The sequence below is a fragment of the Berghia stephanieae genome, chromosome 3 (genome assembly GCF_034508935.2).
Source record: "Berghia stephanieae isolate SIO BIC M18660-M18661 chromosome 3, UCSD_Bste_1.3, whole genome shotgun sequence".
Taxonomy (NCBI): domain Eukaryota; kingdom Metazoa; phylum Mollusca; class Gastropoda; order Nudibranchia; family Aeolidiidae; genus Berghia; species Berghia stephanieae.
Genome location: NC_088362.1, coordinates 36,353,551 through 36,380,725, shown reverse-complemented (window position 1 = coordinate 36,380,725; position 27,175 = coordinate 36,353,551). Strand labels below are relative to the sequence as shown.

Below are 27,175 nucleotides of genomic sequence, written 5' to 3'. Positions count from 1 at the left end.
AAACAAAAACAAACAAAAAACAAACCTAAAATTCCTTTCATTGATTCCTTAGGGAAAATTGTCTTGAGGTCTATTCCAAGGAAAGACTGGAATAACCTTTCCCTCGCTCAATTTGCGGCGCTGCCCTGCGGCTGACGCCTGTGTTATTCCAGTCTTCCCTTGGAATAGGCCCCATAGAAAAATATCCCCTATGGAATGAATAAAGGGGCATTTAAAATGTATTTATTTATAAGATATATAAATAGTTAACATAAAATCCACCGCTTTATGTCACTGTCCTAATTTGGTACCGTCTGTAAATCTTAAAATACGGAAATGTCCGTAATTACATGACTTCACGCAATCAATAGCACTCACGTTAATCAATGTTGATATATTTTTTGAATAATCATAGGCTCAAACTTACTCTATGTCAATACAGATATCACATCTCCATGCGGATTCGAACTTGAGAAGTTTTGGTGTGACAAGTAGACGCCTTACCATTTGATAAAAAGGGGTTTGTCATGTAAATTCGACACATGGTCAATGGTGATCAAAACAACTCATCGTTTTCTTATAGATAGTATGCAGATGACGTCACTCAGGCCTTTGTTATTGTTTTTGCCATCCGCGTTTGTGAGTTGTTCTCACTAAACTGTATTAACCAGACTATAAAAGTTCATGGTTACACAGAGTTTGTGGGTTGGTCCGTTATACTTCCGGATGGCAATGTTGTGAACTCCTTGGCCAAGCGCATTCTATCTATACCATCCTTGTCTTCTCAGAAACTCGATCCTCGCAAAAACAGAGACTACGGGAATATTGTTCGTTCAGAGTCACGTCTTACTGATGCATCTAAATTCCGTTCGTGTTCTCACCTAATTGACAATATTATTGATTTGTTAACAACGACCATCCCCAAGTGTAACCCCCCCCCCCCACTACCACTACCACACCACCACACTTGTCATCCCAACCAGCGATCTTGGTTCCCCCACTTTTCACCTGTTACCCAAAATACATAAAATGTATAGATAGTATACGCTTGGCTAAGAAACTCACAACATTGCCATCCAGAAGTATAAGGGACCAACACACGAAACTGTGTGTAACATTAAACGTTTATAGTCTGGTTAATTCTGTTAAGTGAGAATTACTCATAAACGCGGATGGCAAAAAGCAATAACAAAGAACTGAGTGACGTCCTTCGAACTATCTATATAATGAAAACTCCAACAGACCAGTATCATCAAAATGATGTGTGTAATACTTGTGTCAATTGTACTTTCGTTGTGGGTTGTACACACTTTGTAATTATTTCTGTCTCAATATACATGCGCAGGAGAAACCTTTGTTAAATTGTAAATAAAAGTTGTATTATCAGCAGTTTATTATAGTAGTGTGTGTGTGTGTGTGTGTGTGTGTGTGTGTGTGTGTGTTATGGTATTAGATATTGTAATAATTGTGTTATTCGTATTATTGTTGTGTGTTTAACACACTTTGTAGTTATTTTCGTCTTTGATGGGTGATAGATCAATTGATAAGATATAAAAATAGATAACAAAAAGTTCATCTTATAATAGCATTATCCTTATGTGATGTCTGTGAATAGATACGAAGATACTCGTAGTAACATGACGTTGTTATTATCACGTTGCCTGGGACTGTGAGATGTGGACACGACTAAGGAGTGAATCCAAGGCTGATGAAAAAACATTTGGTGTAGAGTGACTCCTAATCTAAGTGGGATGGTCACAAATGGGGAGTGAACCTGGGACTGTGGGAGGTGGACACCATTGCTAAGTGAACCCGGAACAAGGGGATGTGGAAATTAGTGGGAAGTAAACCTTCGACTATGGAAGAGAGGTAGATACCAGTGGAGATTGAATGAAAATCCATGTCTATGAGAGGGGGATACCAGTGTGGAGTGAACCAGGTACCAAGGGAGGTGGACACAAGTGGGGAATAAACCTCGGACTATGAAATGTGGACTCTATTGGGGACTGAACCCAGGGATACGGAAAAGGACATCAAGTGAAGAGTGAACTAGAGACTATCTGGATCGGACACCAGTGAGGAGTGAACTTGGAACAATATGTCTACATCCTGCAATCTTGGCCATCAGACTTCCATAGTCCCGTGCTCGTTCCCTACTAGTTCCCATCTCAGGTAGTCTAGGTATTCATTTTCACTGGTGTCCATATCTCATTTGAACCGGGTTTATGCTCTATTCCTCTTTATTCTTTATATTCCTGGGTTCATCCCCAATGGTATCTACTTCTAGCAGTTCTGGGTTTTCTCACTACCGGTACCCACCTTCCACAGTCTCTGATTCACTATCCATTGGTGCCCACCTCCCATTGTCTCTGGTTCAATCCTCACTGGTGCTCACCTCCCTTCTCTGGTTTACTCCCACTAGTACCCACCTCCCATCGTCTCTGGTTCACTCCCCCACTGGTGCCCACCTCCCTTGGTCTCTGGTTTACTCTCAAATGGTGCCTACCTCCCATTTTCTCCATGTCAGTCCCCACTGGTGCCTTGTTCCTATAGTCTCTGGTTCACTCCCCCTGATGTCCACCTCACACAGTTCTGGGTTCACCACCCCAACCCTCCCCCCCCTCCCCAACTGGTGCCCACCTCTCATAATCTCAGGCTCACGTCCTACTGGTTCCTAATTCCTAGAGTATCTGGTTCAATCCCCACTGGTGCCCACATCACAAAGTTCTGGATTCAATCCGCACGGGTGCTCTCATCCCGTAATCTCTGGTTCACTCCCCAATGGTGCCCACCTCCATGAATATCTGGTTCAATCTCCACGCTTATTACGTGTTGCTGTTGGTCAGGGACCTTTTGTAAAGCGCTTTGAGCAGGCTAGTGGACACTGCGATATATAAAATCTCAAGTTAATTTGTTTGTATTTTTTAAATTGATTGACGTAATAGTAACAATCAAATAACCGGTAAAATTGACATCAAACATGAATTTCCTATATTTAGATTCAGCTAAAGACAGACTGGTTTACGCGTTACAATATGAATGATGATGATGATGAGATGATGATGATGATGATGATGATGATGATGAAAGAGATTAAAACAACAAGAGAAAACAATTCATTATAGTAGCTCAATGATCAATTATTTTATTCATAATTATAATCATCGTTTATCCTGTGAATTTTCCACGGAAAAGCACTTGGCCAGTTTCGGAATTCCTCAGGAAGAAGAGAAAAGGGTGATCTGCTGTGAATTGCTGTTCCAGCCTGGGGCGGCTCATTACCTGCATGATACCTACCGTAGCCGCTGCTGCAACCGTTCCGGTCTCTCTGACTTCGATGACTGCCTGATGAATCACCTTGTCTAATCTTGGGCTCAGCTCAACTGAAAAGAAAGAAATTAAAACAAACGAAAAGAAACTTGAGATTTTAAATAACGCAATATCCACTAAACGTGCTCAAAGCGTTTTACAAGGGATCCATAGCCAACAGCAACACTGAACATGTAGGCGATGTTACAAATTATTTTTGGACAGGGAATCGCTGTTTACGGCCAGATACTCCTTTTACACTCGAGCACGATGGGAGTAAAGAGCCTTTTCCAAGGACTCAACGATGCGCCGTTCGAGAATCGAACTCAGGACCTTCGGATACAATACGCCCAAAGACTAGATGGTTGGATAAGGTGACGGACGATATGAAAGAACTGGGCCTGGAGGAAGATGATGCAATGAACCGAGATGCATGGAGATGTGGCATTCATTATGGAAACCCTGCATAATGCGGGATAAACTGAAAGAAGAATAACAGTGAGTTACTTACCATCGTCGCTAATCCACTAAAATCGGCAGATGGACCAAATGCCTGTTTCATTCCCAAGTCTTTTAGAATCGGAGTCATGTCCAATTTTGTAGCAATTTTGAATTTGGGAACATTCACCCTGAGAGGAATGTTGGCAAGGCCCTGAAAAATGCCTGTAATTCCCATACCATCCAGGGCCTTCTCTAATGAATTGATGTCCGTTTCATGTTCCTTAGGCAGGACAATGTAAAGAGCAAAGCGACGACCAAAGAAGTCCATCTTCAATACTTGTGAGGAGATGTCCGAGTCATACTTCCAATCAAAATCTTCTTCAGTATGCATCATTTTCACCTGACAGACGAAAAATTATTGATGGAAAGATATTGGCGTCACTAAGCGCTTTGATCTCTTTTTTTTTTTTGCCAGGCATTTATATGAGTAGTTCTCACTACACTGGAGGACTGGTTTCATACTTACAAGGAATTGGAACCTGTACTTTGACATCCAACTATTGTTCTCTATCAATAGATCATATAAATGAAAGCTTATCCTTGATTTGGCGTTTTCAATACCAATGTTTTAGCGGACAGAGCTGGTATGTATAATACTTAACAGCAAATCATCATCATCATCATGAAGAAGAAGAAGAAGAAGAAGAAGAAGAATGGGGGACGAGGAGGCGGAGAAGGAGGAAGAGGAAGAGAAGGAGGAGAAGAGAAGATAGAGGAGGAGAGGTAGGAATTGGATAAAGGGGTTAAAGAAAATTAAAGAAAAAGAAGAAGAAGAAGAAAAAGAAGAAGAAGAAGAGAATGAAGTGTAGAAAGAGGATGGGAAGGAGAAGACGTTGAAAAGGAAGAAGAGAAAGTAAATAAAACAACAATTCCACAACTGTTGGTGCACGTTCCTTTTAATGTTTCGCCCATCTACATGGAAAATCCTGTTCGTCAGTCCATCCTTCTTCAAATGTATTGGCCCATGTACCATTAAAAATAGGGTGTTGATAAGATCATAATTGTACTGCGTCGACACTGCCTAGAATGTGATGATTAATAATACTTATAATAATAATAATAAATAATAATAATATAATAATAATAATAATAATAATAATAATAATAATAATAATAATAATAATAATAATAATAATAATAATAATAATAAATAATAATAATAAAGAAGAAGAAGAAGAAGAAGAAGAAGAAGAAGAAACGTATTCAGCCATACTAACACACTTAACATCTTGGCCTGATCAGCCCTTCTTAGACAAGAAGCCTTCTATTTGGCCAGGATATAGTTGCATGGCGTAGCAGATTTCATTTCAGAAAACTAAAAATAATTATTCTACTCCCCTCCTTGGAAAACCCTATCATTTCTTAGTAAACACGTAATCGTTGAATATTGCTTTGAACGTATTGAATACAAATTTTCGAACATTTAATTGGAGACACCGAGGATGTACAAAGAAGAAAACAGCTATCAAACGCCGCACTCAGTAAACTCACCAATGTATGGATTAGAGGTGACAAAATAAAGAGAAAAACCAAACTGAAACTGTACCATGCTCTTGTAAAACCGGTACTTCTGTATAACTGCGGCACTTGGGCGTTGACAAAATCCGAAGAAGAACATCTGGATGCCTTCCATCGCACACAGCTAAGAAGGGTACTGGACATCAAATACCCAAAAAAGCTCTCAAATGAATCACTCTATAAGATCACAAAAGAAAGACCAATCTCCCTTGACATTTTACAACAACGATGGCAACTTTTCGGTCACATACTACGCAGGGACAAAAACATACCAGCTAACCAAGCCATGTCGGGATACTTCCAAAAACACGGGAACCTTTTCAGAGGAAGACCGATCACAACACTCCCTGTGATCCTAAACAAAAACCTCACAACACTTGGACAAAGCATTAGTCTCATAACGGCAGGGGACCTTGAAAATCTGAGAACCCGAGCAGAGGACCGGCAATATTGAAGACACCTCACACAGGAAATACTGGAAACAGCCAAGGCGACCCGATCTTTCGGTCGAGACGCGAAAGGCATCTAAGTCAAGTAAGTCAGTTAATGGTGTGAAATGATTTAGTAGTCTTCTTCATGGGTTTGGATTTAGACGAGTTATTTTTATTTAAATAATTCACGAGCTTGCGAGTGAGTTATTTCTCGATAAAAAAACGAATTTAATAAATCCAAACCCGTGAAAGAATACATTTATTCCATCTCTCAAAGTAGTTTTCTTAGATATTTCATATCTAATTGTTTGTAATGTTTTGCAATGAATTCAAGTTATCTGTAGGTAGAAAATATAAAAGCAATATCATAGGGAATCATTAACGAAACGTAGGTCACGAATGCCAATTTGGTACTTTTAATGCCATTAAAAAAATGATCATTAAACAAATAGTCCTGTCTAGATTCTAACCATGGGAATGGGATAAGAAATTCATGATTGTTGTCCACTTCTAGGGGCATTTACTAGAAAATGTGATGCCATTTTCCAACATCTATTTTATATCTATTGTTTCAATATAACATCTTACCCCTTTCAAACATATTCGTTTCTATATCTATTGTTTCAATACAACATCTTACCCCTTTCCAACATATTCTCATATATATCCATTGTTTCAATACAACATCTTACCCCTTTCCAACATCTTCTATTTTATATCTATTGTTTCAATACAAGATATTACCCCATTCCAACATATTCTCTTCTATATCTATTGTTTCAATACAACATATTACCCCTTTCCAACATATTCTCTCCTATATCTATTTCTTCAAGAATCAATACAGCATCTTACCCTCATCCAACATATTCTTGATCATGCCATTTGTCTTTTTCTCTACGTAGTCATTGACAGCCTTCTCCGGTCCTCCTTTTGCCCCGAAGTCGAATTTGCTCACATTGCCCAAGTATTGAGTCTCGATTTCATTGCGGAATGTATTTTTCAGCTCGAGGTCTGGTGCACAAAACAATGCGTTGCCCGTTTTAAAACTGTTGCGTATGGAGCGCTATTTAGCTGATGATGGGGGGGGGGGGGGGGGGGGGGGGGGGGGGGGGGAAATAAATATAAATACAATAAGATATATATGAACATTTATAAAGAGCGTTTCAATGGATTTACCATGCGAAAATCGCTTCATTGTTTGGTAATCATCGTCTTCTTTTGTGACATATTTTGGGTCAGTATCAGGCCCAGGTTTTTAGTTTACGAAGGTGACGGCTAAGCTTCGAAAAACATATTATTATCACAGGCTCTATAAAATCAAGAAATTCGTGAAACCCAATAATGATTTTAAAAAAAAAAAGATTAACCCAAAATTAAGCCTATCAAACCTTTTTAATGAGATCATGGTAGGCGGAGTTAGTCGCATCTCCCAGAGTTGTGAGGCTTAGAACGCTTCTCATCTCTTTGAGGGTTTCACCTTTCGCTCCGACACTGGCCATGGCTAGAGCTGAGTGAATACTGGAATAGGGAACAATAGGGAAGAACAATCGTGACGTCAAACTCTCTACTCTTTTGGTTCCTAGAGCATTGGGAATGTGTATGTAACCAGTCCTTCGGAGAACTAATAATAAATCGGTTACATATAGGTGGCATAACGATTTCAGTGGCAGGATGTATAGGTGGATTCTTAGGATTACGGGACGTAATGGATGATCTTTTTTTACCACCATTTATTTAGACAAGAAAAGAAGATGCCATCACTCTGAAACAAGAGGATACTTTACACTAGGCATGTATCCAGTCCTCTGGGAGAGTGGTTTTACACTTCCAATGAAGTAGGAACCAATCTTTTGACATCACACTTTTTTCCCTATAGTGTGATGTCAAATTACTGGTTCCAATTTCCACGAAAGTGTGAACCCAGTCCTCTGGACTACTAAATAATACCTTTTTTAATTCACCTACTAGCTTTGGAGTGATGGCATCTTATCTTATATCTTAAATAAATGCTGGTCGCCAATAAAGATCATCCATCCTCGCTCATGTACGTTCCGTAATAATAAAATATGCCAATTCATCTGCTACTCAATTTAACTATAGTTATGCCGCCTTATGGTTCAATATGTAACCTTTTCTTTGTTCATTCATTGTTCGGAGGATTAGTTACACACGTTAAGGATTATTAACTACCACCTCTTACTACTACTACTACTACTACTACTACTACTACTACTACTACTACTACTGCTACTACTGCTACTACTACTACTACTACTACTACTACTACTACTACTACTACTACTACTACTACTACTACTACTACTACTACTACTATTAATACTACTCCTGCCATAGTAGTAGTAGTAGTAGTAGTAGTAGTAGTAGTAGTAGTAGTAGTAGTAGTAGTAGTAGTAGTAGTAGTAGTAGTACAGTCCACTCCGGATAATCGGAACTCGGTTAAAAGTGGCAAATTCAAGAAATCAAGCAACAAAAAATGATCAAATATTATCGTGACAGGTCCAGGTTGAAGAAAGGAGAGTGAGCGGGATTTAATGCGCTACAGTAGTGTGTCATCACTCTATAAGAGACAAAAGAGGGTCAGACTTTGCAGTATGGGTTTGTAATATCGTCTGTGGCAGTGATATCTATAGAGCAGGACGACGCCACGAAATTTTCCAACCCGGACATCTATCGGGACAATTGTATTACAGTGGAATAAGTAATCTGTGGTTGTATTTATCTATAAATCTATCAATGTGTGTGTCTATATCTATCTATCCATCCATTCATCCATCCATATATCTACCTATCTATTTATCTATCTATCTATCTATCTATCTATCTATCTATCTATCTATCTATCTATCTATCTATCTATCTATCTATCTATCTATATGTCTGTCTATATCTACCTATCAATCTATATTTCTGTATTTATTATTTTTTTGTTTGTCGTTAATTATCTTCAACTTCCACCTTTCTATCCATCTTTCTATCCATCTATCCATCCACTCCTCCTCCACCTCTACCTCCTAGTAGTACCACCACCACACCCACTACTACTACGACAACAACCACTATAACTACTTGATTGTTGCTCATTCTGTGAATCCACGGGGAAAAGTTGTGCGACCGATCGTTCCCGTAAATCGACAGACCAGCCCAAACAAATACAGTAGTATCAAAAAGGCAGATAAAACGCTCAGGCTCTGTTTTTGAAAGGAAATAAAACACTGATTACCTGTAAGGCGAATAGACAACACTCTCTCCCTCTTTACGAATTTTTCCATCCAAGCGTTGGGAGAAATCGTTGATGGCAGTTGAAAGCTTTCCTCCATCTGAAGCAAAGACAGTTGATGCGTAGAGGAAAAACAGAAGGACTGCCGCAGATGCTATGTGATTCTTCATCTTCTTCTGATCACTGAAAATATAAAATGTAATATGAAATATAATTTATTGTTAAAAAGTAGTTCTTTAAAGCAATTAGACCCATGAAGCCTGAAACGGACGATTGCATTTGCTTGCCATCCTTTGGATGGGACGCCAGTCTATTGCATAGTACTTTCCGCAAGATTTAACAGGCCCAGCTACCCAATCTCTGCTGAGTGGACAAAGGGGGGGGGGGGGGGGGGTCAGAAAAAATCTCGACTGCACGAAGGGATCGATCACGATCCCTTTGTGTGTGAAACAAGTGCTCTATCAACTGATCTGTAGGGTCCTCCGTGAAATGAAATATTAATTATCTATTTCAAAACCCACTTACATCATTTCTGACAGACATTGTTAAAAACGTCATTCTATTTTTTCAGAAGGTTGCCAGATCAATTTTTCAAACTATGCAAAACTGGTAACAAAAAATGCCAAAATGGTCTGTACAAATGCCGAACTTTTCCAAGTACAACTTTATCTGCTAAAACGCGCATAAAAATGGAAATAGATCTGATTTTTTTTTTCATTCTCCTGCCATGAATAAGTATGTTGATAAAGAAAAGGAATTCATTTCGTCGTGACAGATTAAGGTTGAAAATGTGAATAGTATGTGAAATCATTGATAATTTCTTTCTAAAATATTTGATAATTCGTGCTTTGGAAAAGATGCCATAAAAATGCACAACTCATACCTGAAAACGCCAAGTTTTTGGCTATGGGCATTTAAATAATAATCAAGGATTACTATAATGAATAGTTGTCCTTGAGAATAATATAAACTGGCAACCTCACAACTGTTGCTGTTGTATAATATAACCAAAAACGACAAACTATAGCTCCTACCTCCCTGGCAGTTTTTAGTGCGTGTTTAACCAGCTAACTGTCGTACTCTGGAAAAGTACGTATTTTAAAATTTGGCTAGAAAACACGTCCTTCAAATATCAATCAATATAATGAGACCATCACCTTGGCAAAAACTCTTAAATCTGGGACTTCGTAAAGTCTTCCCTAAATACCATGTTTGAGAGTGTTTGCCAAGATGAGGGTTATGTAATTCGATCGATATTTGAACATCGAGTATTCTGACCAAATTTTTGAATACGAGTTTTTCCAGAGCTTGGTTTAAAGGCCGTTGCTCAACGGCCGCTCAGGACTAGAGCCCAGGACCTGGCCGTTAACATCATTGTCTGAAAAAAATGGTAATATCGACGAACAGGCGTCATGTCTCGTCTGACATGATAAGTGTTGCTGTTGGCTAGAGACTCCCCAATACAGAACGTTTAGTGGATATTGCGTTATATTAACTCTCTTCTAACCAGCCTTTTTCAGGATTTTCCCAAAAATTCACACCCAACTAAAACAAAAATATATTTTTTATCATTCAGACATAAAATCTAATAGCAGTAAAGTTCTTGCGATAAATAATTTCTTTAGAAAACATGCCCTAAAACACACTGTTCATTTTCTTTAAATTTTATGATGTACAAGAGAAATTTGAATTTTAAAAATCTTGGTTAAGTCGTAACGAATGTGACGATTTTCCTATAGTTGGTAAGGAGAGGGTTAAAGATTAAATTTAAAATTAAAATTCAAACTCACATTTTCCAGGGCTCCGTTCGTTTGACTTCTGCTAACGAAAAAAAACCCAGAATGATTTACCCTAGATATTCCGTTCATTTATATTGTGGTCCTTTTGTGGTGGTTTGAGAAAGCATCAGCTGTTGTTATCTTAAATTTTACAATCGTAAGCCCACACAAAATCATGTACAAATAAGCATCAAACAATTTTTAAAAAATGTTTCTAAAGTTATATCCGTGTACAAAAAGATTAAAGTAATATTTGCAAGACATTCTAAAGTAACTCGCTACATTGGCTAAAAGACAAGTGACAATAAGTGGATCAGTAGCGACGTGTACTAATCTTACAGGTCTGACATCCGAACGCTATTAAGGGCCTAGCTAAAAAATGTTGAAAAGGATAATATTTTGAGTCATTTAAAAAAAATAGTTCCATTACCATTATGGGCCCCTAATGAATCGGGTCATCAGAACTGCAAATAAGGGCATGGTGTGTACTAGGGTTAGAATTGTACAAATAAAATTGAAATTAGACATTATTATTATAATACCTCCTTCCCTTTTGTTTCTATTAAAAACTGAAACTAAAAAAAAATAAATAAATCATAAACCTAAAATCCCCTTCATTCAATCCTTAGGGAAATTGTCTTAAGGGTCCATTCCAAGGAAAGACTGGAATAACCTAGGCAAGTCACCTCGCCCTAGCTCAATTTGCGGCGCTGCCCTGCGGCTCACGCTTGTGTTATTCCAGTCTTCCCTTGGAATAGGCCCCATAGAAAAATATCCCCTATGGAATGAATAAAGGGGCATTTAAAATGTATTTATTTATATCTATTGATAAGATATATAAATAGTTAACATAAAATCCACCGCTTTATGTCACTGTCCTAATTTGGTGCCGTCTGTAAATCTTAAAATACGAAAATGTCCGTAATTACATGACTTCGCGCAATGAATAGCACTCACGTTAATCAATGTTGATATATTTTTTGAATAATCATAGGCTCAAACTTACTCTATGTCAATACAGATATCACATCTCCATGCAGATTCGAACTTGAGAAGTTTTGGTGTGATAAGTAGACGCCTTACCATTTGATAAAAAAGGGGGATTGTCATGTAAATTCGACACATGGTCAATGGTGATCAAAACAACTCATCGTTTTCTTATACCATCCTTGTCTTCTCAGAAACTCGATACTCGCAAAAACAGAGACTACGGGACTATTGTTCGTTCAGAGTCACGTCTTACTGATGCATCTAAATTCCGTTCGTGTTCTCACCTAATTGACAATATTATTGATTTGTTAACAACGACGGATGGCAAAAAGCAATAACAAAGAATTGAGTGACGTCCTTCGAACTATCTATATAATGAAAACTCCAACAGACCAGTAGTTTAGTATGGAGTTAAAGGCCCTCTTTTGCCGCATTTTGCCGCATTCTAGAACATTCTTTAAGTCGATTATTTCCCATTTATTGTTTTAACGTGTGAAAAATGAGTCATTTGTTATGATTATTCCCATTGCATTGTTTTCAACATGTAAGGACGGGTGTCCTGAGAGATATTGGTTTTATTCTTTGACTTTTAAAACCAGTGGTGAGATCGAATCAAACCGATGAATGGTCCAAAGCTTCTTATGTCTCTTTTGGATTGACAATCATTTTATAATAGCGTGTTATAGTATTAGGTGTGTGTAATACTTGTGTCAATTGTATTTTCTAGGTATTCATTTTCTCTGGTGTCCATATCTCATTTGAGCCGGGTTTATGCTCTATTCCTCTTTATTTTTTATATTCCTGGGTTCATCCCCAATGGTATCTACTTCTAATAGTTCTGGGTTCTCTCCCTACGGGTACCCACCTTCCACAGTCTCTGATTGGTGCCTACCTCCCATAGTCTTTGGTTCACTCCCCACTGGTGTCCACCTTACACAGTTCTGAGTTCAGTCCCCACTAGTCCCCCCCCCCCCCATAGTCTCTGGTTTCACTCTACTGGTGCCACTTCCTATAGTCTCTGGATCACTCTCGACTGGTGCCCACATCACACATTTCTGGTTTCATTCCCCATTGGTGCATATCTGCCATAACCTCTGATTCAATCCCCACTGGTATCCAACTGACTGAGTTCTGGGTTAACTATGCCCTGGTGCCTACCTCCCAGAATCTCTTGATAACTCTCCACGTGCCCACTTCCCGTCGTCTCTGGTTTACTCCCACTAGTATCCACCTCTCATCGTCTCTGGTTCACTCCCCATTGGTTCCCACCTCCCATTGTCTCTGGTTTACTACCCACTGGTGCCCACCTCCCATGGTCTCTGGTTTACTCTCAATTGGTGCCCACCTCCCATTTTCTCCATGTCAGTCCCCACTGGTGCCTTGTTCCTATAGTCTCTGGTTCACTCCCCCTGATGTCCACCTCACACAGTTCTGGGTTCACCACCCCAAACCCCCCCCCTCCCCAACTGGTGCCCACCTCTCATAATCTCAGGCTCACGTCCTACTGGTTCCTAATTCCTAGAGTATCTGGTTCAATCCCCACTGGTGCCCACATCACAAAGTTCTGGATTCAATCCGCACGGGTGCTCTCATCCCGTAATCTCTGGTTCACTCCCCAATGGTGCCCACCTCCATGAATATCTGGTTCAATCTCCACCGCTTATTACGTGTTGCTGTTGGTCAGGGACCTTTTGTAAAGCGCTTTGAGCAGGCTAGTGGACACTGCGATATATAAAATCTCAAGTTAATTTGTTTGTATTTTTTAAATTGATTGACGTAATAGTAACAATCAAATAACCGGTAAAATTGACATCAAACATGAATTTCCTATATTTAGATTCAGCTAAAGACAGACTGGTTTACGCGTTACAATGATGATGATGATGATGATGATGATGATGATGATGATGATGATGATGATGAAAGAGATTAAAACAACAAGAGAAAACAATTCATTATAGTAGCTCAATGATGAATTATTTTATTCGTAATTATAATCATCGTTTATCCTGTGAATTTTCCACGGAAAAGCACTTGGCCAGTTTCGGAATTCCTCAGGAAGAAGAGAAAAGGGTGATCTGCTGTGAATTGCTGTTCCGGCCTGGGGCGGCTCATTGCCGGCATGATACCTACCGTAGCCGCTGCTGCAACCGTTCCGGTCTCTCTGACTTCGATGACTGCCTGATGAATCACCTTGTCTAATCTTGGGCTCAGCTCAACTGAAAAGAAAGAAATTAAAACAAACGAAAAAAAACTTGAGATTTTAAATAACGCAATATCCACTAAACGTGCTCAAAGCGTTTTACAAGGGATCCATAGCCAACAGCAACACTGAACATGTAGGCGATGCTACAAATTATTTTTGGACAGGGAATCGCTGTTTACGGCCAGATACTCATTTTACACTCGAGCACGATGGGAGTAAAGAGCCTTTTCCAAGGACTCAACGATGCGCCGTTCGAGAATCGAACTCAGGACCTTCGGATACAATTAGACCATATAGCCGCACAACTGAGTTGTTTATCCTTTTATAAATGTACCAATACGGTACAATATCGGGGTAAACCGTAGCTCTTTTCAACTCATGGTCTGATACTAACCCATAAAATTCGTCATAGAAGTAGACAAGGAAAAAAAATATCATGACTTGTAATCAATAACTCAACCAATCGAATCATTAATTTCCTTGAGCACTTCTAACGACAACTCACTTTTCACTTTCATTTGGTGATCGTCGTCTTCTTTTGTGACGTAATTCTTTGGTCAGTACTAGGCCTTAAGTTTCCAAAGGCGACGGGTTAAAAAGGTGCGCAAAAATCATTTGGAGCAATGGTGACCAGAGTGGATCTTTTGGTCTGAAGACGAGTGTCATACCTTGAAACTACAAAGCCACACAAAACGTTTTGTAACGGTGAGTTACAAACTTAACTTGTCATCGTTCGTTACTTAGTTATCTTATCTTATATATAGATCTAGATTGGTAGACAGATAGATAGATAGATATATAGATGAAATGACAGATAGATAAATAGCTAGATAGATAGCTAGATAGATAGATAGATAGATAGATAGATAGATAGATAGATAGATAGATGTTAAGAGACGAGAGAAGAGTGTGTAGAATGATAGTACTGAGTATACAACTAGAGGGAAAGAGAAAAAGGGACGCCCAAAGACTAGATGGTTGGATAAGGTGACGGACGATATGAAAGAACTGGGCCTGGAGGAAGATGATGCAATGAACCGAGATGCATGGAGATGTGGCATTCATTATGGAAACCCTGCATAAAGCGGGATAAACTGAAAGAAGAATAACAGTGAGTTACTTACCATCGTCGCTAATCCCACTAAAATCGGCAGATGTACCAAATGCCTGTTTCATTCCCAAGTCTTTTAGAATCGGAGTCATGTCCAATTTTGTAGCAATTTTGAATTTGGGAACATTCACCCTGAGAGGAATGTTGGCAAGGCCCTGAAAAATGCCTGTAATTCCCATACCATCCAGGGCCTTCTCTAATGAATTGATGTCCGTTTCATGTTCCTTAGGCAGGACGATGTAAAGAGCAAAGCGACGACCAAAGAAGTCCATCTTCAATACTTGTGAGGAGATGTCCGAGTCATACTTCCAATCAAAATCTTCTTCAGTATGCATCATTTTCACCTGACAGACGAAAAATTATTGATGGAAAGATATTGGCGTCACTAAGCGCTTTGATCTCTTTTTTTTTTTTTTTTTTTTTTTTTTGCCAGGCATTTATATCAGTAGTTCTCACTAAACTGGAGGACTGGTTTCATACTTACAAGGAATTAGAACCTGTACTTTGACATCCAACTATTGTTCTCTATCAATAGATCATATAAATGAAAGCTTATCCTTGATTTGGCGTTTTCAATACCAATGTTTTAGCGGACAGAGCTGGTATGTATAATACTTAACAGCAAATCATCATCATCATCATGAAGAAGAAGAAGAAGAAGAAGAAGAAGAAGAAGAAGAAGAAGAAGAAGAAGAAGAAGAAGAAGAAGAAGAAGAAGAAGAAGAAGAAGAAGAAGAAGAAGAAGAAGAATGAGGGACGAGGAGGCGGAGAAGGAGGAAGAGGAAGAGAAGGAGGAGGAGTAAGAGAAGATAGAGGAGGAGAGGTAGGAATTGGATAAAGGGTTAAAGAAAATTAAAGAAAAAGAAGAAGAAGAAGAAGAAAAAGAAGAAGAAGAGAATGAAGTGTAGAAAGAGGATGGGAAGGAGAAGACGTTGAAAAGGAAGAAGAGAAAGTAAATAAAACAACAATTCCACACTGTGGTGCACGTTACCTTTTTAGTTTCCCCATCTACATGGAAATCCTGTTCGTCGGTCCATCCTTCTTCAAATGTATTGGCCCATGTACCATTAAAAAATAGGGTGTTGATCAAGATCATAATTGTACTGCCGTCGACACTGCCTAGAATGGTGATGATTAATAATATCTTATAATAATAATAATAATAATAATAATAATAATAATAATAATAATAATAATAATAATAATAATAATAATAATAATAATAATAATAATAATAATAATAATAATAATATAATAATAATAATAATAATAATAATAATAATAATAATAATAGTAATAAGAAGAAGAAGAAGAAGAAGAAGAAGACGTATTCAGCCATACTAACACACTTAACATCTTGGCCTGATCAGCCCTTCTTAGACAAGAAGCCTTCTATTTGGCCAGGATATAGTTGCATGGCGTAGCAGATTTCATTTCAGAAAACTAAAAATAATTATTCTACTCCCCTCCTTGGAAAACCCTATCATTTCTTAGTAAACACGTAATCGTTGAATATTGCTTTGAACGTATTGAATACAAATTTTCGAACATTTAATTGGAGACACCGAGGATGTACAAAGAAGAAAACAGCTATCAAACGCCGCACTCAGTAAACTCACCAATGTATGGATTAGAGGTGACAAAATAAAGAGAAAAACCAAACTGAAACTGTACCATGCTCTTGTAAAACCGGTACTTCTGTATAACTGCGGCACTTGGGCGTTGACAAAATCCGAAGAAGAACATCTGGATGCCTTCCATCGCACACAGCTAAGAAGGGTACTGGACATCAAATACCCAAAAAAGCTCTCAAATGAATCACTCTATAAGATCACAAAAGAAAGACCAATCTCCCTTGACATTTTACAACAACGAGGGCAACTTTTCGGTCACATACTACGCAGGGACAAAAACATACCAGCTAACCAAGCCATGTCGGGATACTTCCAAAAACACGGGAACCTTTTCAGAGGAAGACCGATCACAACACTCCCTGTGATCCTAAACAAAAACCTCACAACACTTGGACAAAGCATTAGTCTCATAACGGCAGGGGACCTTGAAAATCTGAGAACCCTAGCAGAGGACCGGCAATATTGGAGACACCTCACACAGGAAATACTGGAAACAGCCAAGGCGACCCGATCTTTCGGTCGAGACGCGAAAGGCATCTAAGTCAAGTAAGTCAGTTAATGGTGTGAAATGATTTAGTAGTCTTCTTCATGGGTTTGGATTTAGACGAGTTATTTTTATTTAAATAATTCACGAGCTTGCGAGTGAGTTATTTCGCGATAAAAAAACGAATTTAATAAATCCAAACCCGTGAAAGAATACATTTATTCCATCTCTCAAAGTAGTTTTCTTAGATATTTCATATCTAATTGTTTGTAAAAATGCTTCATTTTGCAATGAATTCAAGTTATCTGTAGGTAGAAAATATAAAAGCAATATCATAGGGAATCATTAACGAAACGTCAGTCACGAATGCCAATTTGGTACTTTTAATGCCATTAAAAAAATGATCATTAAACAAATAGTCCTGTCTAGATTCTAACCATGGAAATGGGATAAGAAATTCATGATTGTTGTCCACTTCTAGGGGCATTTACTAGAAAATGTGATGCCATTTTCCAACATCTATTTTATATCTATTGTTTCAATACAACATCTTACCCCTTTCAAACATATTCTCATATATATCCATTGTTTCAATACAACATCTTACCCCTTTCCAACATCTTCTATTTTATATCTATTGTTTCAATACAACATATTACCCCATTCCAACATATTCTCTTCTATATCTATTGTTTCAATACAACATATTACCCCTTTCCAACATATTCTCTCCTATATCTATTGTTTCAATACAACATCTTACCCCTTTCCAACATATTCTCATATATATCCATTGTTTCAATACAACATCTTACCCATTTCCAACATCTTCTATTTTATATCTATTGTTTCAATACAACATATTACCCCTTTCCAACATATTCTCTTCTATATCTATTGTTTCAATACAACATATTACCCCTTTCCAACATATTCTCTCCTATATTTATTTCTTCAAGAATCAATACAGCATCTTACCCTCATCCAACATATTCTTGATCATGCCATTTGTCTTTTTCTCTACGTAGTCATTGACAGCCTTCTCCGGTCCTCCTTTTGCCCCGAAGTCGAATTTGCTCACATTGCCCAAGTATTGAGTCTCGACTTCATTGCGGAATGTATTTTTCAGCTCGAGGTCTGGTGCACAAAACAATGCGTTGCCCGTTTTAACTGTTGCGTATGGAGCGCTATTTAGCTGATGATGGGGGGGGGGGGGGGGGGGGGGGGGTGAGAAATAAATATAAATACAATAAGATATATATGAACATTTATAAAGAGCGTTTCAATGGATTTACCATGCGAAAATCGCTTCATTGTTTGGTAATCATCGTCTTCTTTTGTGACATATTTTTGGTCGGTATCAGGCCCAGGTTTTTAGTTTACGAAGGTGACGGCTAAGCTTCGAAAAACATATTATTATCACAGGCTCTATAAAATCAAGAAATTCGTGAAACCCAATAATGATAAAAAAAAAAAGATTAACCCAAAATTAAGCCTATCAAACCTTTTTAATGAGATCATGGTAGGCGGAGTTAGTCGCATCTCCCAGAGTTGTGAGGCTTAGAACGCTTCTCATCTCTTTGAGGGTTTCACCTTTCGCTCCGACACTGGCCATGGCTAGAGCTGAGTGAATACTGGAATAGGGAACAATAGGGAAGAACAATCGTGACGTCAAACTCTCTTCACTTTTGGTTCCTAGATCATTGGGAGTGTGTATGTAACCAGTCCTTCGGAGAACTAATAATTAATCGGTAACATATAGGTGGCATAACGATTTCAGTGGCAGGATGTATAGGTGGATTCTTAGGATTACGGGACGTAATGGATGATCTTTTTTCACCACCATTAATTATTTAGACAAGAAAAGAAGATGCCATCACTCTGAAATAAGAGGACACTTTACACTAGGCATGTATCCAGTCCTCTGGGAGAGTGGTTTTACACTTCCAATGAAATAGGAACCAATCTTTTGACATCACACTTTTTTCCCTATAGTGTGATGTCAAATTACGGTTTCCAATTTCCACGAAAGTGTGAACCCAGTCCTCAGGACTACTAAATACATACCTTTTTTAATTCACCTACTAGCTTTGGAGTGATGGCATCTTATCTTATATCTTAAATAAATGCTGGTCGCCAATAAAGATCATCCATCCTCGCTCATGTACGTTCCGTAATAATAAAATATGCCAATTCATCTGCTACTCAATTTAACTATAGTTATGCCGCCTTATGGTTCAATATGTAACCTTTTCTTTGTTCATTCATTGTTCGGAGGATTAGTTACACACGTTAAGGATTATTAACTACCACCTCTTATACTACTACTACTACTACTACTACTACTACTACTACTACTACTACTACTACTACTACTACTACTACACTACTATACTCTCTACTACTACTACTACTACTACTACTATACTACTACTACTACTACTATACTACTATGCTGCTGCTACTACTACTACTATACTACTCTACTACTACTACTACTACTACTACTCTACTACTACTACTACTACTACTACTACTGCTGCTGCTGCTGCTACTCTACTACTACTACTACTACTACTACTACTACTACTACTACTACTACTACTACTACTGCTACTACTGCTACTACATCTATACTACTACTACTACTACTACTACTATACTACTACTACTCTACTATTATACTACTCTGCATAGTATATATATAGTAATATAGTATAGTAGTAGTAGTAGTAGTAGTAGTAGTGTAGTATAGTAGTAGTAGTAGTAGTAAGTGTAGTAGTACCACTCCGGATAATCGGAACTCGGTTAAAAGTGGCAAATTCAAGAAATCAAGCAACAAAAAATGATCAAATATTATCGTGACAGGTTGAAGAAAGGAGAGTGAGCGGGATTTAATGCTGCTACAGTAGTGTGTCATCACTCTATAAGAGACAAAAGAGGGTCAGACTTTGCAGTATGGGTTTGTAATACCATCTGTGGCAGTGACATCTATAGAGCGGGACGAGTCGCCACGAAATTTTCCGAGGCCGGACATCTATCGGGACAAGTGTATTACAGTGGAATAAGTAATCTGTGGTTGTATTTATCTATAAATCTATCAATGTGTGTGTCTATAACTATCTATCCATTCATTCATCCATCCATCTATCTATCTATCTATCTATATATCTATCTATCTATCTATCTATCTATCTATCTATCTATCTATCTATCTATCTATCTATCTATCAATCAATCTATCTATCTATCTATCTATCTATCTATCTATCTATCTATCTATCTATCTATATATCTATCTATCTATCTATCTATCTATCTATCTATCTATCTATCTATATGTCTGTCTATATCTACCTATCAATCTATATTTCTGTATTTATTATTTTTTTGTTTGTCGTTAATTATCTTCAACTTCGATCTTTCTATCCATCTATCCATCCATTCCTCCTCCACCTCTACCTCCTAGTTGTAGTACCACCACCACACCCAATACTACTACGACAACAACCACTATAACTACTTGATTGTTGCTCATTCTGTGAATCCACGGAGAAAAGTTGTGAGACCGATCGTTCCCGTAAATCGACAGACCAGCCCAAACAAATACAGTAGTATCAAAAAGGCAGATAAATCGCTCAGGCTCTGTTTTGGAGAGGAAATAAAACTCTGATTACCTGTAAGGCGAATAGACAACACTCTCTCCCTCTTTACGAATTTTTCCATCCAAGCGTTGGGAGAAATCGTTGATGGCAGTTGAAAGCTTTCCTCCATCTGAAGCAAAGACAGTTGATGCGTAGAGGAAAAACAGAAGGACTGCCGCAGATGCTATGTGATTCTTCATCTTCTTCTGATCACTGAAAATATAAAATGTAATATGAAATATAATTTATTGTTAAAAAGTAGTTCTTTAAAGCAATTAGACCCATGAAGCCTGAAACGGACGATTGCATTTGCTTGCCATCCTTTGGATGGGACGCCAGTCTATCGCATAGTACTTTCCGCAAGATTTAACAGGCCCAGCTACCCAATCTCTGCTGAGTGGACAAGGGGGGGGGGGGGGGGGGTCAGAAAAAATCTCGACTGCACGAAGGGATCGATCACGATCCCTTTGTGTGTGAAACAAGTGCTCTATCAACTGATCTGTAGGGTCCTCCGTGAAATGAAATATTAATTATTAATTTCAAAACCCACTTACATCATTTCTGACAGACATTGTTAAAAACGTCATTCTGTTTTTTCAGAAGGTTGCCAGATCAATTTTTCAAACTATGCAAAACTGGTAACAAAAAATGCCAAAATGGTCTGTACAAATGCCGAACTTTTCCAAGTACAACTTTATCTGCTAAAACGCGCATAAAAATGGAAATAGATCTGATTTTTTTTTCATTCTCCTGCCATGAATAAGTATGTTGATAAAGAAAAGGAATTCATTTCGTCGTGACAGATTAAGGTTGAAAATGTGAATAGTATGTGAAATCATTGATAATTTCTTTCTAAAATATTTGATAATACGTGCTTTGGAAAAGATGCCATAAAAATGCACAACTCATACCTGAAAACGCCAAGTTTTTGGCTATGGGCATTTAAATAATAATCAAGGATTACTATAATGAATAGTTGTCCTTGAGAATAATATAAACTGGCAACCTCACAACTGTTGCTGTTGTATAATATAACCAAAAACGACAAACTATAGCTCCTACCTCCCTGGCAGTTTTTAGTGCGTGTTTAACCAGCTAACTGTCGTACTCTGGAAAAGTACGTATTTTAAAATTTGGCTAGAAAACACGTCCTTCAAATATCAATCAATATAATGAGACCATCACCTTGGCAAAAACTCTTAAATCTGGGACTTCGTAAAGTCTTCCCTAAATACCATGTTTGAGAGTGTTTGCCAAGATGAGGGTTATGTAATTCGATCGATATTTGAACATCGAGTATTCTGACCAAATTTTTGAATACGAGTTTTTCCAGAGCTTGGTTTAAAGGCCGTTGCTCAACGGCCGCTCAGGACTAGAGCCCAGGATCTGGCCGTTAACATCATTGTCTGAAAAAAATGGTAATATCGACGAACAGGCGTCATGTCTCGTCTGACATGATAAGTGTTGCTGTTGGCTAGAGACTCCCCTATACAGAACGTTTAGTGGATATTGCGTTATATTAACTCTCTTCTAACCAGCCTTTTTCAGGATTTCCCCAAAAATTCACACCCAACTAAAACAAAAATATATTTTTTATCATTCAGACATAAAATCTAATAGCAGTAAAGTTCTTGCGATAAATAATTTCTTTAGAAAACATGCCCTAAAACACACTGTTCATTTTCTTTAAATTTTATGATGTACAAGAGAAATTTGAATTTTAAAAATCTTGGTTAAGTCGTAACGAATGTGACGATTTTCCTATAGTTGGTAAGGAGAGGGTTAAAGATTAAATTTAAAATTAAAATTCAAACTCACATTTTCCAGGGCTCCGTTCGTTTGACTTCTGCTAACGAAAAAAAAACCCAGAATGATTTACCCTAGATATTCCGTTCATTTATATTGTGGTCCTTTTGTGGTGGTTTGAGAAAGCATCAGCTGTTGTTGTCTTAAATTTTACAATCGTAAGCCCACACAAAATCATGTACAAATAAGCATCAAACAATTTTTAAAAAATGTTTCTAAAGCTATATCCGTGTACAAAAAGATTAAAGTAATATTTGCAAGACATTCTAAAGTAACTCGCTACATTATTACCAATAAGGTCGCAGGTTCAAACCCCACCACCGCCGCGAAAAAAAAAAAAAAAAAAAAAAAAAAAAAAAAAAAAATTTTATTCTCTATTGTCTTCTGGCACTTTTCTACTCACTTCATATCTTGTTGTTACCAACATAAGTGCCTGCTCCACTCACTTTTCTGAATTAAAAATTCACCCCATACACCGGAGCATACTCAATGTCTCAATCGTTTCTATGTTATATGTTTGTGATGAGAATATTGGCTATTAGGCTTAACTGCTGGTCAAAATTACTTCGCGATGGTGGTGAACGAATCGGCGATCTCAAGAAGTGGGTGAGAGAGGGATCTAGAAATGACTTTGGGTTTGAAACGAATATTTTTGTGTTCGTGGATAGCTCACACGGTAGAGCCACGCTCTCACCTGCCAGGCGGAGTTGTCGTACCAATAAGGTCGCAGGTTCAAACCCCACCACCGCCGCGGAAAAAAAAAAAAAAAATTTTTATTCTCTATTGTCTTCTGGCACTTTTCTACTCACTTCATATCTTGTTGTTACATTGGCTAAAAGACAAGTGACAATAAGTGGATCAGTAGCGACGTGTACTAATCTTACAGGTCTGACATCCGAACGCTATTAAGGGCCTAGCTAAAAAATGTTGAAAAGGATAATATTTTGAGTCATTTAAAAAAAATAGTTCCATTACCATTATGGGCCCCTAATGAATCGGGTCATCAGAACTGCAAATTAGGGCATGGTGTGTACTAGGGTTAGAATTGTACAAATAAAATTGAAATTAGACATTATTATTATAATACCTCCTTCCCTTTTGTTTCTATTAAAAACTGAAACTAAAAAAAAAATAAATAAATCATAAACCTAAAATCCCCTTCATTCAATCCTTAGGGAAATTGTCTTAAGGGTCCATTCCAAGGAAAGACTGGAATAACCTAGGCAAGTCACCTCGCCCTAGCTCAATTTGCGGCGCTGCCCTGCGGCTCACGCTTGTGTTATTCCAGTCTTCCCTTGGAATAGGCCCCATAGAAAAATATCCCCTATGGAATGAATAAAGGGGCATTTAAAATGTATTTATTTATATCTATTGATAAGATATATAAATAGTTAACATAAAATCCACCGCTTTATGTCACTGTCCTAATTTGGTGCCGTCTGTAAATCTTAAAATACGAAAATGTCCGTAATTACATGACTTCGCGCAATGAATAGCACTCACGTTAATCAATGTTGATATATTTTTTGAATAATCATAGGCTCAAACTTACTCTATGTCAATACAGATATCACATCTCCATGCAGATTCGAACTTGAGAAGTTTTGGTGTGATAAGTAGACGCCTTACCATTTGATAAAAAAGGGGGATTGTCATGTAAATTCGACACATGGTCAATGGTGATCAAAACAACTCATCGTTTTCTTATACCATCCTTGTCTTCTCAGAAACTCGATACTCGCAAAAACAGAGACTACGGGAATATTGTTCGTTCAGCCGTCACGTCTTACTGATGCATCGAAATTCCGTTCGTGTTCTCACCTAATTGAGAATATTATTGATTTGTTAACAACGACCATCCCCAAGTGTAACCCCCCCCCCCAACTACCACTACCACACCACCACACTTGTCATCCCAACCAGCGATCTTGGTTCTCCCACTTTTCACCTGTTACCCAAAATACATAAAATGTATAGATAGTATACGCTTGGCTAAGAAACTCACAACATTGCCATCCAGAAGTATAAGGGACCAACACACGAATCTGTGTGTAACATTAAACGTTTATAGTCTGGTTAATTCTGTTACGTGAGAATTACTCATAAACGCGGATGGCAAAAAGCAATAACAAAGAACTGAGTGACGTCCTTCGAACTATCTATATAATGAAAACTCCAACAGACCAGTATTATCAAAATGATGTGTGTAATACTTGTGTGATTTATTGTTGTTGAACACAAGCACATATTTGTGGAAACATCATATCATAAATTTATGAATTTCTATTTTTGACTGGACTACATTAAATTTATTTAATCCTCTTTGGCATAAATAACAAGCTATTTCTCACAAATTTTAAACCAAAATAATGTTGGAAGCGCGTAATGTTCACTTTCAGTTTTATTCATCAATAACGTATATTGATTGTTATAAAATGTAAGCATGTCTGTCGTTCCTTCATATTCGGATTCTGTACGAACATCATATACGTTTCGATTAACTGAACATTCCATTTTAACAAATTCTTTCAAAATGGATAAGCGTAAAATCATATTTTTGACACTATAATCATATTTGGGTTCCGATCCTTACCAGTTATCGATTTTAATATAGCTGTAATAAGCGAAATACATTCCTATTGTTTTAAAATTCTTGAAAAAATATTTTTTACCTCGACAAAATGATCCAGAAGTTCATACAAATTTTTGCAGCTGTACATTGTGAACAGCTGAGAAGGCGCGCCCCTTATTAAAAATCCGACTATCTGAATATAATAGTTCTGTCTCATTGATCTGATATGTTACTTTATTAATTAACTATGGAATGGAATGGAACTATGAATCTTATGCTACTCCATTGATGGAATGAACCAGTACTCCGAATGTTTTGCCTCACATGAACTTTTGCCTCTTGTGGGTCTGATGTTCATGGACGTGATTTGTTAGCAAATTCAAGATGGGGAAAATTGTGGTGTTGCGAATTGCAATGGTAACTACAATGAAGCCAACAAATGTTGTGTGTTCAGATTGCCTAAAAAGGAACCAGAACGATAAACATGGTTAAATAAACTCTCTCCGCATGATGATATTGAACCACAACCGACAGAATTTGATATTTGTGAAACACATTGGTCTGCAGGCGTTCCAATGAAAATTCTACCTGGCAGACCGATCGTCCCTTATAGGGATGAAATGGTGTTCAAAATTTTTTTTTAAATTAAAAATTCTAGAGATCCTAATTACAACTGCGATATATGTAGCGCATCCCTTAGTAGATATTTTGGTATTCTTGGGATCATCCTCCACGGATTACCTCCCTTTGTTGATATTGTACATCTCCTCTCCCCTTCATCTAATTGTTCACCCTCATCGTCATCATCACTTTGCATGTGCATTCATTAATCAAGCTTCTAAAGAAATAATAATAATAATAATAATAATAATAATAATAATAATAATAAATAATAATAATAATAATAATAATAATAATAATAATAATAATAATATAATAATAATAATATAATAATAATAATAATAATAATAATAATAATAATAATCTTTATTGTCCAAATTAAAGGCAATTCATGTGAGGTAAACAATGCTCAGTTTGGTTCATGGTATGAACATCAAAACATTTACAAATACAGACACAGCAATAAAACATACACGCTTGCACATTGTTTCTACACATGTATACAAAAGAAATGAGCGAACATACATACACATATACATACATACATACATACATACAGACATACATACAAACCAGCATACCATCGTATATGCATACATACATACATACATACATACATACATACATACATACATACATACATACATACATACATACATATCAAAATTGTTTATTTCAGGAAATATACATGATAATGTAACAAGGGTAACATATTCATTGACATAATACCATTTCCTAAAATAATGTACAATGTATAGAGCTGGAGTATTAATTTGAACAGTGAAGTTTCAGACTCTGCCACAGAATGTCTCAGAGGTAAAAATGATTTTAGTGTTGATGACGATGATAATGATGATGAATACGATGATGACGATGATGAAGATGATGATGATGACGACGACATACATACATACATTCATACATACATACATACATACATACATATATATATATATATATATATATATATATATATATATATATATATATATATATTCATCCTGAATCAATCACTATAAGGTCAGTTTTTAGAATATCTAACTACTCATCCCTTCCGTTTCTTGGCTACTCTTATTATCTGCTGATAATAATAATAATCATTAAATATTTTTTTGGACCCAGAATTCACAATCATTCTCTAAAATGGAAGATCTTGCCATATAATGCCCCCGTTGTTATTTTGGTTTGAATTTTCTATATTTTTAGTTGGCCCCCACTAGCGGGGGTTGAAGATTCCACATGTCAGTCCTTTCAGTATAGATAGTTCGAAGATGACGTCACTCAGGCCTTTGTTATTGTTTTTACCATCCGCGTTTGTGAGTTGTTCTCACTAAACTGTATTAACCAGAC

The 27,175-nt window shown here is 37.4% G+C and overlaps 2 protein-coding genes across 2 annotated transcripts; both read right to left on the bottom strand.

Annotated features, from left to right (window-relative positions):
• Positions 1-3,098: 3,098 nt before the first annotated feature.
• On the bottom strand, positions 3,099-10,909 carry LOC144969226 (intracellular coagulation inhibitor 2-like). Its single transcript, XM_078908339.1, has 7 exons — positions 10,770-10,909; positions 8,983-9,162; positions 7,130-7,259; positions 6,777-6,812; positions 6,594-6,744; positions 3,796-4,143; positions 3,099-3,362 (listed from the first exon to the last, which is right to left on the bottom strand). Exons 2-7 carry the CDS (start codon positions 9,147-9,149, stop codon positions 3,148-3,150), a joined length of 1,047 nt encoding a protein of 348 aa, XP_078764465.1. The 5' UTR covers positions 9,150-9,162; positions 10,770-10,909; the 3' UTR covers positions 3,099-3,147.
• A 2,793-nt stretch (positions 10,910-13,702) lies between these two features.
• Positions 13,703-22,784, bottom strand: LOC144967649 (serpin B6-like). Its single transcript, XM_078905167.1, has 7 exons — positions 22,645-22,784; positions 20,860-21,039; positions 18,687-18,816; positions 18,161-18,377; positions 16,056-16,183; positions 15,078-15,408; positions 13,703-13,966 (listed from the first exon to the last, which is right to left on the bottom strand). The coding sequence occupies exons 2-7, from the start codon at positions 21,024-21,026 to the stop codon at positions 13,752-13,754; spliced, it is 1,188 nt and encodes a 395-aa protein (XP_078761293.1). The 5' UTR covers positions 21,027-21,039; positions 22,645-22,784; the 3' UTR covers positions 13,703-13,751.
• Positions 22,785-27,175: the final 4,391 nt, after the last annotated feature.